The sequence below is a fragment of the Garra rufa genome, chromosome 16 (genome assembly GCF_049309525.1).
Source record: "Garra rufa chromosome 16, GarRuf1.0, whole genome shotgun sequence".
NCBI classification, from domain to species: Eukaryota; Metazoa; Chordata; class Actinopteri; order Cypriniformes; family Cyprinidae; genus Garra; species Garra rufa.
In genome coordinates, this window is record NC_133376.1 from 11,767,161 (window position 1) to 11,780,778 (window position 13,618).

At 35.3% G+C, this 13,618-nt stretch overlaps 1 protein-coding gene across 2 annotated transcripts in view; it reads left to right on the top strand.

Annotated features, from left to right (window-relative positions):
- Nucleotides 1–10,321: 10,321 nt before the first annotated feature.
- LOC141288866 (protocadherin gamma-A11-like) overlaps nt 10,322–13,618 on the top strand; it is a 143,947-nt gene continuing 140,650 nt past the window's right edge. Inside the window, exon 1 of one of the 2 annotated variants that reach the window (XM_073821048.1) lies at nt 10,322–12,833. In XM_073821048.1, the coding sequence (XP_073677149.1) occupies nt 10,398–12,833 (2,436 nt within the window). In that variant the 5' untranslated portion in view covers nt 10,322–10,397. The remainder of the gene's footprint in view (nt 12,834–13,618) is intronic. The other variant, XM_073821063.1, reaches the window with a different exon arrangement.

Sequence of the window (13,618 nt, forward strand, 5' to 3'; positions counted from 1 at the left end):
CCTCTAAACCTAACGTTAACCGTAACTCTCTCTGTACAGTAATAAAGAAAAACATGAAAGATGGAAACGTGCAATCGCAATCATTTATTCATTGCAAAAATTTCAACAACCGTACCAAAAAGTAATCCAAATGACTATGCGTTTGCAGCCGCAGTCGTCTCTGGCGGAATACAGACAGTAGGTTTCTACGGAGCCCTTTACGTCACCTGTAGAAGAAAAATAATTAATCCGTGGGGACGGTTTTGCAATTCGTTCCCTCAGTTTATAAACCGTACCCACGAATTCTTAAACTGTTCCCTCGGTTTAATAAATCGTGCCCACGGATTAACAAACCGTACCCACGAATTTCCAATCCGTGCGCTCAGATTTTGTAAACCGTACCCTCGGATTTTGAATCCGTACCGACAAATTCATAATCCGTGCGCACGCTTTAGCAATCCGTTCCCACGGGTTTTAAACTGTACTCACGGATTTGTGGCCCCGCCCCCAAATTCAACCAGGACACCTGTTTATATGCTGGATGCATGTTTTGCATTTATTAAACTTTATTTCTCAGTAGGCTATATGAGACTATGCAACACTGACAAAACAGAGTTTTAGCTTTATTTTATATTAATCACCAATAGATTAGCTGCCAAAACATCATGTGTTTTAACCTATTGGTTATTAATGTAAAATAAACGATAAAAAGAAGCCTGTTTTGTAAGTGCGGTCATGGTACCAAAATAAAATAATAAGTGAAGAGCGCTGTTCAAACGGCTTTGTTTTATATAATATTTTTCAAAATATAAAATTACCTGAATTAAAAAAAAAAAAAAAAAAAACGAGTTTTGGAGAGGAGAAGGTAAAAAGCAATACAAAACAAATAATGTACAGGTTATGTTGCCATTCCTTTGCTCTCAGACTAAATGCAATGTAATAATAGGCCTTATTTAATAATAACATTAATAGTGCAGCATGTATCTAACTCTGGGTGAAAAGCTTATCATAATCACAAATCCGTGAGAGCAGTTTACAAACTGTGGGAACGGATTGCGAAAGCGTGCGCACGGATTATGATTTTGTGGGTACGGATTCAAAATCCGAGGGTACGGTTTACAAAATCTGAGCGCACAGATTGGAAATTCGTGGGCACGGTTTGTTAATCTGTGGGCATGAATTGTTAAACCGAGGGAACAGTTTAAGAATTCGTGAGTACGGTTTATAAACTGAGGGAACAAATTGCAAAACCGTCCCCACAGATTAATTATTTTTCTTCTACAGGTGACGTAAGGGGCTCCGTAGGATTTAGGTTGCTGATGGCTGAAAATATTATCCTGATCCTCTCCGTGATGGCGCCTGCGCATCGTTCAAACAAATCTCACCAGAAACACGGCATGTCGTAATCTGTAGCGAATGCTGGCAAGAGCCAATGAACGTTCGATTTTCCTGCCGTAAAGCCTGTAGTTTCCTGGTGCGTTTGTATTTGAATTGTTAAATGCACTGCAGCGCGGGGGTTTATTGCTCTTGCTGCTCGAGTCGCTGCTCGTGAGATGTCATGATCGTCATATAAAGGCTTGAATTTGGGTCTGTTCCTCGCAATCGTATGAATTCTGAAGATCTGGATTACAGCGTACAAATAAAATTGTTTGATTTTATGATTATGATGCGTGTTCGGTGCAAACGAAGCTAATATTACATGAATGGTTAAACGATTGCAGAAATGTCATTTATTTTAATGGTTTAAAGTGTAGTCTTGTTTAACATTTTGTAGACCTTAAAATGCTAAAAATACTAAGTATTTGTACGTTTAGATGCTGTAAATACGTCAGTATTGTATGTTTTAGTGTCTGGAAAAACGTAAGTAAATGTACGTTTTGGAGAACCACATTTTATGTAAATAAATACGAATTATCATGAGATCACGTTGCATATAGACATGTTGGTGAGGGGTTTAAATGTTTTTCACTTTAAAATAATGGGCCAGATCACACTAGTAGTTCATGCGGACTGACAAGGTAACACTTGAGTTATTAGTGAAGGGTTAAGATGTTTTTCACTTTAAAATAATGGGCCAGATCACACTAGTAGTTCATGCGGACTTACAAGGTAACACTTGAGTTATTAATGAAGGGTTAAGATGTTTTTCACTTTAAAATAATGGGCCAGATCACACTAGTAGTTCATGCGGACTGACAAGGTAACACTTGAGTTATTATTGAGGGGTTAACATGTTTTTCACTTTAAAATAATGGGCCAGATCACAGTAGTAGTTCATGTGGACTGACAAGGTAACACTTGAGTTATTATTGAGGGGTTAAGATGGATTTTGCAAGTAATTTACAATAAACAGTTTTTATCATATGTTATATGACATACTGTACAGCCATGCATTTCTTTGAAGCACTATACTGATATTCTAACAGACATTGTAATGTGGAAAATGTTGTGTTTGTGCTTAACAAAATAAATGCAGTTAATGTCTTCATTACGGAAGCAAAATAACATATTTACTATCACACTAAAGAGAAGCCTGCCCCAGAATACTTAAAAAAAACAACAACAACAACAACAACACTGAACTAAATGCAGCTCACAATAGTGAAATAATCCAATCATGAGAATCCAATCATTGATGGCATTACATCCTAATTAAATAAATTATATGTTTGTTTGAAATGAACAGAGAACACATCCATTCATATTTTGGTCAGAGTCACAATTTCAACCAGTACTTCAACCGGTGATGGTGGTGGTTTTCATAAATTAGTTTGCACAAAGAACCTAATTGTTGATTTTATAAATGTTACTGTTGTGATAATTAATTAGTTATTCTTTATGAATTGGTCACAGTTCACAAGTAGTTCTCAATGACAATTTTTTCTTTTGTAATTATCAAATACCTAATAAGGGACTACCTTTGTCCAAAATTAGCAATTACCTACTGCTTAGTTAATCTTGCTTTTCTGTTAGTTAATAGTATTAAGTTAAGTGTTAATGTAGAACATACTGGTTCCAGCTTTTTAAACATTATTCTTCTACTCATTCTAAAGCTAAACTCATTAACAAAAACTAGCTTTAAATCAGATTCAGATGATTGCTTACTATAAAGGTGTTTACTAAAGGTTATAAGATGCACTAAATATGTAAGCAGTATATACTGTCTGTAAAACCGAGAACACAGGATAGACACAAATGTTAAAATATTTGGCAGTTAATATTAGAATACTTTAGTTTTATATTTCTAAGGACAATCATGTTTTATGAGATTTCTCAGCTGTAACAATACTATATAATCACATTCACTTATATGAAAAAAATGGAACTGAAATGATTTCTAAGGTTCTAACAGCTTTTATATCAGAAGATACTTTTTATTCTTGCCAACAGATGTGGTAGATGTAGATGTTTGTTTTTTTTAGAGAGAGAGAGAGAATTATGAGCATTTAAACTACAGGCATTGTAAACTATCTATTGTACATCAATGTTTTTTTTTTTTTTTTTTTTTTTTGTAAAAATGACAATTTTATAAACAAAACAATTTACATTTATCCATCTATGGTATGCATTATGTTCTAATCATGATTTTTTTTTTTTTTTTTTTTTTTTTTTTTTTTACATAGGTTTTTATTACATGAAATAGCTTTAATTATACGAATCAAAACAAATTTTTGAAAAAAATATTTTTGGGGGGTATTTAGGAAAACGTTGCCATATGGCAACAGTGTACCACAATGGAAAATGGCCAAAAATTATTATTTTTTTAATTAAATTATGATTTTCTTTTCAATTCAAATGCACATTTCTTTAGGAAATTGATGCATCCAATCTTAATTTCCCTCAAAATCTGTCACACATACATGCAGACACATATACACATGCACAGACACACTCATGGTTACGGTCACTGAAGGCTACATTGCAACATTGATATTTTCTAATTTTACAGTAAAACTGTATTAGATAATGTTGATTTGTGAATAGAAATATGTAATTTACTAACCAAAGATGGTGCAAAAAAATCCCCCCTGAGAAGAAATGTTCAGAAATTACTTTAACACAGCCATTTCTGGAGCACATCAATAGGTGTCCTCCATGTGAGGGTGACAATTGGAAAAAGTGTTTTGGAGGAACATTCAAATGTCATTTGACTTAAAAACAGCACATTATTGACTACCTTACAGGGCTGGCCCTTTTAATTACCATATTCCAATATATTGTATTTCTTTTCAGAATAACAAGGAAATGAGTAGAAATTAATTGTTGCCATATGGCAGCTCCGTACCATAGAGGGTTATACAGTACAGACCAAAAGTTTGGACACACCTTGGACACACCTTTGAACCAAAGTTTTCTTTATTTTCATGACTATGAAAATTGTAGATTCACACTGAAGGCATCAAAACTATGAATTAACACATGTGGAATTATATACATAACAAAAAAGTGTGAAACAACTGAAAATATGTCATATTCTAGGTTCTTCAAAGTAGCCACCTTTTGCTTTGATTACTGCTTTGCACACTCTTGGCATTCTCTTGATGAGCTTCAAGAGGTAGTCACCTGAAATGGTTTTCACTTCACAGGTGTGCCCTGTCAGGTTTAATAAGTGGGATTTCTTGCCTTATAAATGGGTTTGGGACCATCAGTTGTGTTGTGCAGAAGTATATATAGTATATATATAGTATATATAGAATTAAAGATTTTATAGTATTAAATATAATTCCACATGTGTTAATTCACAGTTTTGATGCCTTCAGTGTGAATTTACAATTTTCATAGTCATGAAAATAAAGAAAACTCTTTGAATGAGAAGGTGTGTCCAAACTTTTGGTCTGTACTGTATATGAAATTATACCAACTAAATTCATAAAGTTCAAAATTAAATGTAGATTCAAAGTAAATAATCTCTTTGTCTGTCATGTCACAACATGGATGTCAATAAAAAAATGCTGTAAACTGTTTAGGAAACCACCGTTAATTGATGACATACTATCAGCCTTCAGCGATGTGTTGTCTTGTCTTGTACGTAACTAATTGATATTTCCTTTTTTTCTTTTTTCTTTTTTTCTAAACCACGTATCAGAATCTGGTATCTACTGTACCTTCAATGCGACTGAAACACACACACACACACACACACACACACACACACTGAGATACTGAGTTTGCTTAAATTTGTGTGCGACTAAACAGCGCCACTGTCTGTAAGCATTTGACAATCTGTGTGTGTGAGGTTTATGGAGTCAGAATAAGAAAAATAATAACAAATAGCTATTGTTTAACTTTACCTTTGCCTGTTTTATACCTCAAATAAACGACAGTGTAAAAAATAAATAAATACATAAATGAGATGTATTTACAAATGATTCCGATTATAGGATTAGGTCATTTAATTTTGCAGGTCCTCAGAATATATTATAGAATATATTATACGTCTATTACGCATTGCTTTTTAATTTAAATTAATTAATTACTCAATTTTATTTTAGTTTTTCTTAGTGTGCAAATAATGTTATTGCCAATGATTTTATCATGTATGTGGGCGTGTGTTTTAGTACTTTTCAATACTTAATACTTCAATATTATTAAATACTATATAATACTATTCAATACTTCAATATTGCAGGGCTTCCGCCAGTAGTGGGCACGGGTCCAACGTAATCAATGACTTACGCCCGAGTCAACGAGAGGGAGGAAAGTTAGCGAGGGAAGGGCATAAAAAAAGCGAAGTGAAACGCGGCCAATCTCTTTACAGTCTTCCAGCCAGTGAACCGAAAAGAGATAGAAGTTCATCATGGATGGGCCTACAGCATGGCGGGAAAGGAGGGAACTTTCAGGTAAGGAAACCTAGGCGGCAGGTGCATACTTTGAAAGTCTTTTGTATGAAAACACCTGTCGCACGCATATGAATATACATCGCATTTCAAATTTACATTTGTGGCGTCTTCTGTTTTTTTTTTTTTTTTTTTGCCTTTTCCCCTTTTTAGCTGTCTGTTATGTATGTTTTTTTCTTCTTCTGTGTATTTTAGCCAAAATAAAAATAAAAAATAAAATAAAAATAAAAAAAGTCAACTCATTCTTTGGATAATTATTCATTTAATCACATTACTCCCAACAACTAAAATAAAACAATCTGTAGGTAAATACATAGACTACTGTTAACTAGCATTAGTATCAAAAGAATAATAGTATTTGGTGCATGCTTGAATTTGAAATACAGTGGGTTGTTTATTATTATAGTTTCTTTCTTTCTTTAATACAGTTCTCTTGAACGTCACTGCATGGTGTTGCAATATGATTTGATACTTTTTGGTTAAACAGTTTTTTTCTCTTGACCATAGGTGTTACTATACATTTTTATTTATAATTTGTTAAAATAAATGCTTGAGTTTATTTTCGGACGATATTAACGTTGTATTTCTATGTTGTAGTATTTGTGAAGAATGTTATTTTCCTTGAAAAAAAAAATATTGGATGCTGCATCATAAACTAGTACATGTTAGTAATAGTTTAGTTTTGTGTCATCTTATTTTTGCAGAATATGTTGTAGAATAATTATATGTTCAGTGTTTTTTTAAGAAATTATTATCATTATTAGCAATTAAGAACATATATGTTCAGGCTCAGCCCCGCTCTATATCTGATAAGCAGGTGGCTGAAATGTTTGTGAGGCGCGGGACATTAAAATGTAATTCCAGCCTGACTCACTGCGCGCCGCTGCTCTACTCCATCTGCTCTTCTGCTCAAAAATGAAACTGCAAGGATATATGGCCAGTAGTGAAATAGAGGGAGAGAGAGCAGGCAGGAAAGGCCTGAAAACAGATGCCAGTTTTGTTTTTGATCCATTTTTGATTAACATTGGTGTTGCTGTTTACCAGAGCCAATATATAGTTGCAGTCGAAATTATTAAACCCCCCAGAGACTGCAGTACTTTACAAATACAACTTTTCTGAAGATCCAGAACTTTATAAAAATTGTGTCTATAACAGATACTGGCATATTAAAAGTGACCATGTCAATAATGTAATGCAATATTTTTAGTTTGAGTGGCTAATATGACGAAGTCAACAAAGCTCTTACAAAATCTATAGAGAACCTTAGAAAGTCTAGGCTGAAGATTTCCAAGACATTAAACATTCCTAGAGACACAGCTGGCAATGTTATTCCTTAGTTTAAACATTTTGTACCAGGAAACCTTTGAGGGTGTTGAAGAAAAAGCACAATATCATAAAATGTTTGATCAGAACAACCAAGAAAAAAAAACTATGTACAGCCAAAGACTTTTAAGATAACCCAATAAAAGGTGAAAAACATTTCAATGCAGAATATAAGATAAACAAAATACAAGCATGTTGGGGCATCTTGCCAAATGCCACTCTCATAAAAACTGCTGACTTGAATATGCTAAAATTAATTTAGATAGACCTGTGGAGTTCTGGAAGTATACTTTATTAAGTGATGTGACCAAAATTGAACTTTTTGGACCTATGGATCAGCTGTATGTCTGGTGCAAAAAAAGGCTAAGCTTATAAGCAGAAGAACACCATCTCCATCGTCAAGTTTTTTTTACTGTTACAGGGAGTGGAAATCATGACTGTATAAAGGACATTGTGGATTCTTTGAAATATCAGGCCATTTTGGCAGGAATTTTGATACCTTTGGTGCAAAGACTGACACTAATGATCAATGATCATGATCAATCTTGAGTGGCCTGTTCAGTCTCCAGATTTAATTCTGATTGAAAATATTTTATTCAATTTGAAGAAAGCAGTGGCAAAGTGAAATTAAAGATTATCAATAATCTGAAAGCTTTTTCAGGCGAGGAATGGGCCAAGATTAGAGAGGTGGCAGAAGCTTCTAAGCACTTCCAAGCAGCATTTATTGGTGGTTTTAAAGAACAAAAAAATTCTGCACCGAATTTGACTTTTGGAGGTTGAACAATTTTGAACATGAACATTTAGAGCCAATTTGATTTATTATTATTATTATTATTATTATTATTATTATTATTATTATTATTATTATTATTATTATTATTATTCAGTTTACATTCTCAGAATTATTCCGATGTGTATTGATAAACTTTCTCTAATAGTGTACAGATGCCTTTGTTGATTTGTTTTCTTTGTTTACAAAATATTGTTCTCTTGCAGGTCAAGAGGGTTGAATAATTTAATTTGCAACTGTATGCTGTTGTTGTAGTTATTGTTGCTAACTTTGCATAGTTTCATAGTGTTCTTGAAATTGCTGGTGGAGCAATAAAGGAAGAGGTGTGTTTGTGGGTGTGTTTGTTGAGGTGTCAGTTTCAAATATCAAAGTCTTTCAAACATCAAAAGTGTCACAGCACTGCAAATACTAATGTTAGTAAACTTCACTTTCCATGTTTACATGTTTAATTGTAATTCACTTAATTTAGAGAGAGGTGTCTTTGTTGATATTTTGGTGGAATGTAGTCATTAATATGGAATTAAGTTCTAAACATATGTTAACATATGTCATTTCACTTCAAACATCAAATTGCATTTCTACTTATGAGAGAGAGAGAGAGAGAGTAGCTTGTGTCGCTGTCCATGGTCCTGCACAGTGAGTCTGGCATTTGTGTGCTTGAGCTAAAGTGTAGCACACTTAAGTTTTGTTAAGTCGTTTAGTGAAAGTAATTTTTCTCATCCTGTCAAAAAATGTGTTAATATTTCATTTTAATTTAACTCGCACATTGTCGCTGTTCAGCAGTAAAACCTTAAATATGTTGTGCTTTACTCTCCTCCGCCATATTTCTTATGCCATGTGCCATTTATTATTTTAGCTTGCCTTGTTATAGAAAAACAATGACAGTTTCTCATTCACTGAATGCATGTAGCTACTTCTGTCTCATGCTTCAGATTTGAATGAATGAATGAATGATGCATTTATATAGCGCTTTCATTGTGTATTGCCGTACACCCAAAGCACTTTACAATCATATGGGGGATCTCTCCTCAACCATCACCAGTGTGCAGCATCCACTTGGATGATGCGTCGGCAGCCACAGTACAACGGCGCCGGTGCGCTCACCACACACCAGTATTTAATGTACGTTTAATTATTATTTAATGTACGTTTAATTTTACTCATGAGTTGTGATATGAAATGTATCATCAAGAATGTTGTGCTCGATGTAAAGAGATTGATGCAAAGTTGTTTAAAGTTGCAGCTATTCTTAGAATGTATCTCCCTCCAAGTTATGCAGTAAGTCTGTTGAGGATGATCCTGGATGAATTGATAAGAAAATTAGTTATTCGTTCCAGGTAAAGTTAGTGATACGTTTCTTTTGAAAATGTATATTTTTCGGAAAGTGCATTCATTGATTTTATTTTTGTACAGAAAAAGGCATAGCATTTATTCTTGTTTTCTCAGTACTTTCTTGTAGAAATGTATAAATACTTTGGGATGTAAGTTCTGAAATTTAGCCTATATTGCTAACTACTTTAAGTACTTGATCTGTCTTGTATTCACAGTTTGTAAACATGCCACCATTATAGTGTGTGTTACTTATTGTTTTGAGCATAATTTTTAGTGTTCTCTTGACTGGCTGATACTTTTGATTCAGAGTGTTTAAATAGAGGAGAGGGAAATATAAAGAAGTATTTGTTCAGTTTTGCATTTGGACATGTTGAAGTTTTTGAGCAATTAGATATGTTTTCCTTTTCATTTTGTTCTTAAAGTATTAAGTTCATATCCAGGTAAAGGCCCTGTCTTGTCTCACCTATGGGTCTATTGCAAATTGTATGCACATTTAACTGTTTTAATCAGGTGATTTCCTTTGATCAATCCTCAATCCAAATTCCTTTGATTCCTTTGATTTTAATCAGGTTTTTCCTTTGATCAATGCTGTTATATTGAATAACAAAAGTTAGTGAGTAAATGAGTAAAAGTTAAAGATTTAAATTCTCATGTTGGTAGCTTTCACTTTAGCGCAAGACTTAAAATGTACTTAAAATGTACAATGACTTAAATGTAAGCCTAAATAAGCCTGTCTCTGGATGGTTACGTTTTTGTATATATCTATATATGGTGCTACATCATTAAAAAGCAAAAATTCAACCATCCAGAGACAGGTTGTTGTTTAGATATCTACATTAAAGAATGTTCTCCTTCAAAAGTAAATATCGTTGAAGTTGTGAATGTTATGCAGTTTCTTAGTTAAACTCATAGTGTCGCTGTTGACCAGTAAAATCATTTTATTTCATATTGTACTTTACTCCACCCTGTTCCTGATGTAATGTTCAGGGTTTCGAGCTCACATCGTAGCAAAAATCGTAGACGCTGAGTGTCTCCAATTTTTTTTTTCAACATCTTACTTTATAAATAGTTATCACTTATGTTTTAGTTTACATGTTGATTTTATAACACGTAATTTTTGTTGTCGTTTTCCTGATATGGATTTCAGAGGCGTCGGTGTAGCTGGTGAGATGTTTGGCCTTTTGTTCTTTGTGCTGATGGCGCACACCGCTTATGGGGACCTGAGCTATTCTTTTCCGGAGGAAATGAAACGCGGATCTGTGATTGGAAATATAGCAAAGGATCTCGGGCTCGATGTGAACAGACTGTCATCTCGTAAGGCTCGCATTGATACTGAAGGTAACAGAAGAAGATACTGTGACATTAATCTGAATACTGGAGAACTGACCGTAGCGGAGAGAATCGACAGAGAGGGACTATGCAATGAAAGAATTTCTTGTGCTCTTAATTTCGAATTAGTCCTAGAACATCCACTGGCGATACATCGTGTAACAATACAAATACAAGATATTAATGACAACACGCCAGCATTTCCTAAAGATATAATGAAGCTTGAAATAAGTGAGATATCTGTGAAAGGCGCTCGGTTCCGCGTGAATGAGGCTCACGATGCAGACATAGGAAATAATGGTGTACAAAGCTATTCGATTGAAAGGAATGGCCATTTTCTTTTATCTGTAAATACAAAGGCGGATGGTGGCAAAAATATTGAGCTACTGTTGGACAAAGAGTTGGACCGTGAGCAACAAAAAGAACTGACATTTATTCTTACTGCGGTAGACGGCGGGACTCCACCGAGATCAGGTACTGTAGCCATACAAGTTACTGTGCTGGATGCTAATGATAATGCTCCAGTCTTTAGTCAGGACATCTATAAAGTCAGTCTGCCTGAAAATTCTCCTGTAGATACTGTAGTGGTGACAGTGAGCGCTACTGATGCTGACGAGGGACAAAATGGAGAAGTGATGTATGAGTTTAGTCGTATTTCTGGAGCTGCGAAAGAATTATTTGATCTGAATGAGAATAGAGGAGAGATTAAAGTTAAAGGTCCAATTGATTTTGAGGAGGAAGTAAGATATGAGATGCTTATCGAGGCAAAGGATGGCTCTGGTCTTTCTTCAGACACTAAAGTAATTATAGAAATTACAGATGTTAATGACAATGCCCCTATTATAGTGATTAAGTCTTTTAATAGCCCCGTTCCCGAGAATGCGTTACCCGGTGCAGACGTTGCCATCATTAATGTACAGGACAGAGACTCTGACAATAACGGACATGTGCGCTGCTCTATTCAGCAAAACGTACCGTTTAAACTCGTACCTTCAATCAAAAATTACTATTCTCTGGTGACCACTGGTGAATTAGACCGGGAGCTGCTCTCTGCTTATAATATTACAATTACTGCTACTGATGAGGGCTCTCCGCCTTTATCTTCCACTAAGGATATTCACTTGAGTGTAGCTGACGTGAATGATAATCCACCTGTATTTCAGGAGCAAAATTACAGAGCTCATGTGCAAGAAAATAACAAACCGGGCTCCTCTATTTGTTCAGTATCAGCTACAGACCCGGACTGGAGACAGAATGGCACTGTAGTTTATTCTTTGTTGTCCTCTGATGTCAGTGGCGCACAGGTGTCCTCCTTTTTATCCATTAACGGAGACACCGGGGTCATTCATGCCGTGAGATCGTTTGATTACGAACAGTTGAAAAGTTTCAAAGTGCTTGTGTTAGCCAGAGACAACGGTTCTCCTCCTCTGAGCAGTAACGTGACCGTAAATGTTTTCATAACGGATGAGAATGACAACTCCCCTCAGATATTATACCCCTCTCCGGAAGGAAACTCCTTAATGACAGAGATGGTACCAAAAGCTGCACAGGCACGCTCCCTGGTCTCCAAGGTGATCGCCGTAGACGCGGATTCTGGTCAGAACGCGTGGCTCTCTTATCACATTATTAAAGCAACTGATCCGGGACTTTTCACTATCGGTGTCCACAGTGGAGAGATCAGGACGCAGCGGGACATTTCTGAATCTGACAGCATGAAACAGAACCTCATTGTGTCCGTGAGAGATAACGGCCAGCCCTCTCTCTCAGCCACGTGCGCGTTGTATTTACTTGTATCAGATAACTTGGCTGAAGTTCCAGAACTGAAAGACATGTCTCGTGACGAGAGCAGCTCCAAACTGACGTTTTATTTGATCATCGCGCTGGTGTCCGTTTCCACTTTCTTTCTGACCTTCATCATCATCATCCTGGCCGTGAGGTTTTGTCGCAGGAGAAAGCCCAGACTCTTCTTTGATGGAACTGTAGCCATTCCCAGCGCTGATGGAACTGTAGCCATTCCCAGCGCTTATCTCCCTCCAAATTACGCAGAGGTGGAGGGCGCGGGGACTCTCCGCAGCACGTACAATTATGACGCATACTTGACCACGGGCTCGCGCACTAGTGACTTCAAGTTCATCAGATCTTATAATGAGGGCACGCTGACTGCTGACCTGACTCTGAAAAAAACTCAGTCCTCTGTGGATGATCTTGAAGGGCTTGATGCGGAAATTAATAATTCGTTTCAGGTAGGACTCCAAGTTAATTTTTTTATTATTTGTTTTTATGTATTTATGTTCTAAATTGTTTGCTTTCTTTGGCTGCATATTGTATATATTGTGCTTTTTTGCAAAAACGTGAGTGCCGTTTTGAATTTAAAGAATTGGCTGCGTTAAGCTGTCTTTCTTTCTTTCTTTCTTTCTTTCTTTCTTTCTTTCTTTCTTTCTTTCTTTCTTTCTTTCTTTCTTTCTTTCTTTCTTTCTTTCTTTTTTCTTTTTCTTCTGTGTACTTTCTCTTTTTGATCCGGTAGGCAGTTGTAAATCATGGGGCATATTACACGAATCGATGTATTTTGCTTGTTTGTATTCTTTCTCTTTTTTTCATTAGCTATTTTATATTGTAAGATGTTAAAGTTGTTTGGTAATCTTTAGAGGAAGTAGTTTATCTCATTCTGTTAACTAAATATCACGTTTATTTGAGCAATTTTGGTATGGTCAGTTTGAGTGTACTTGATAGTGACATAAGGCAGAGTTTCTGTCGCTGTTTGTGGTACTGCACTGGCATTTGGTCTTAGTCTTTGTTTTGTTTTTCCTTTTACATAATACAACTCGTACCACACTATTCTACCATGGATTTTTTTATATACCTTTCATCATGTGTTCGTGTTTCTCTCTCACTTTTTCAGAGAATGTTACCGCTGGCTCTTGTTTTGCTGAATGATGTTAAGTGTGTAGCACGTTTTTTTTTTTTTTTTTTTTTTTTTTTGTATGATCCTGTTCAGAGATTTAATTCTGTCAGAAATATCAGTATTATG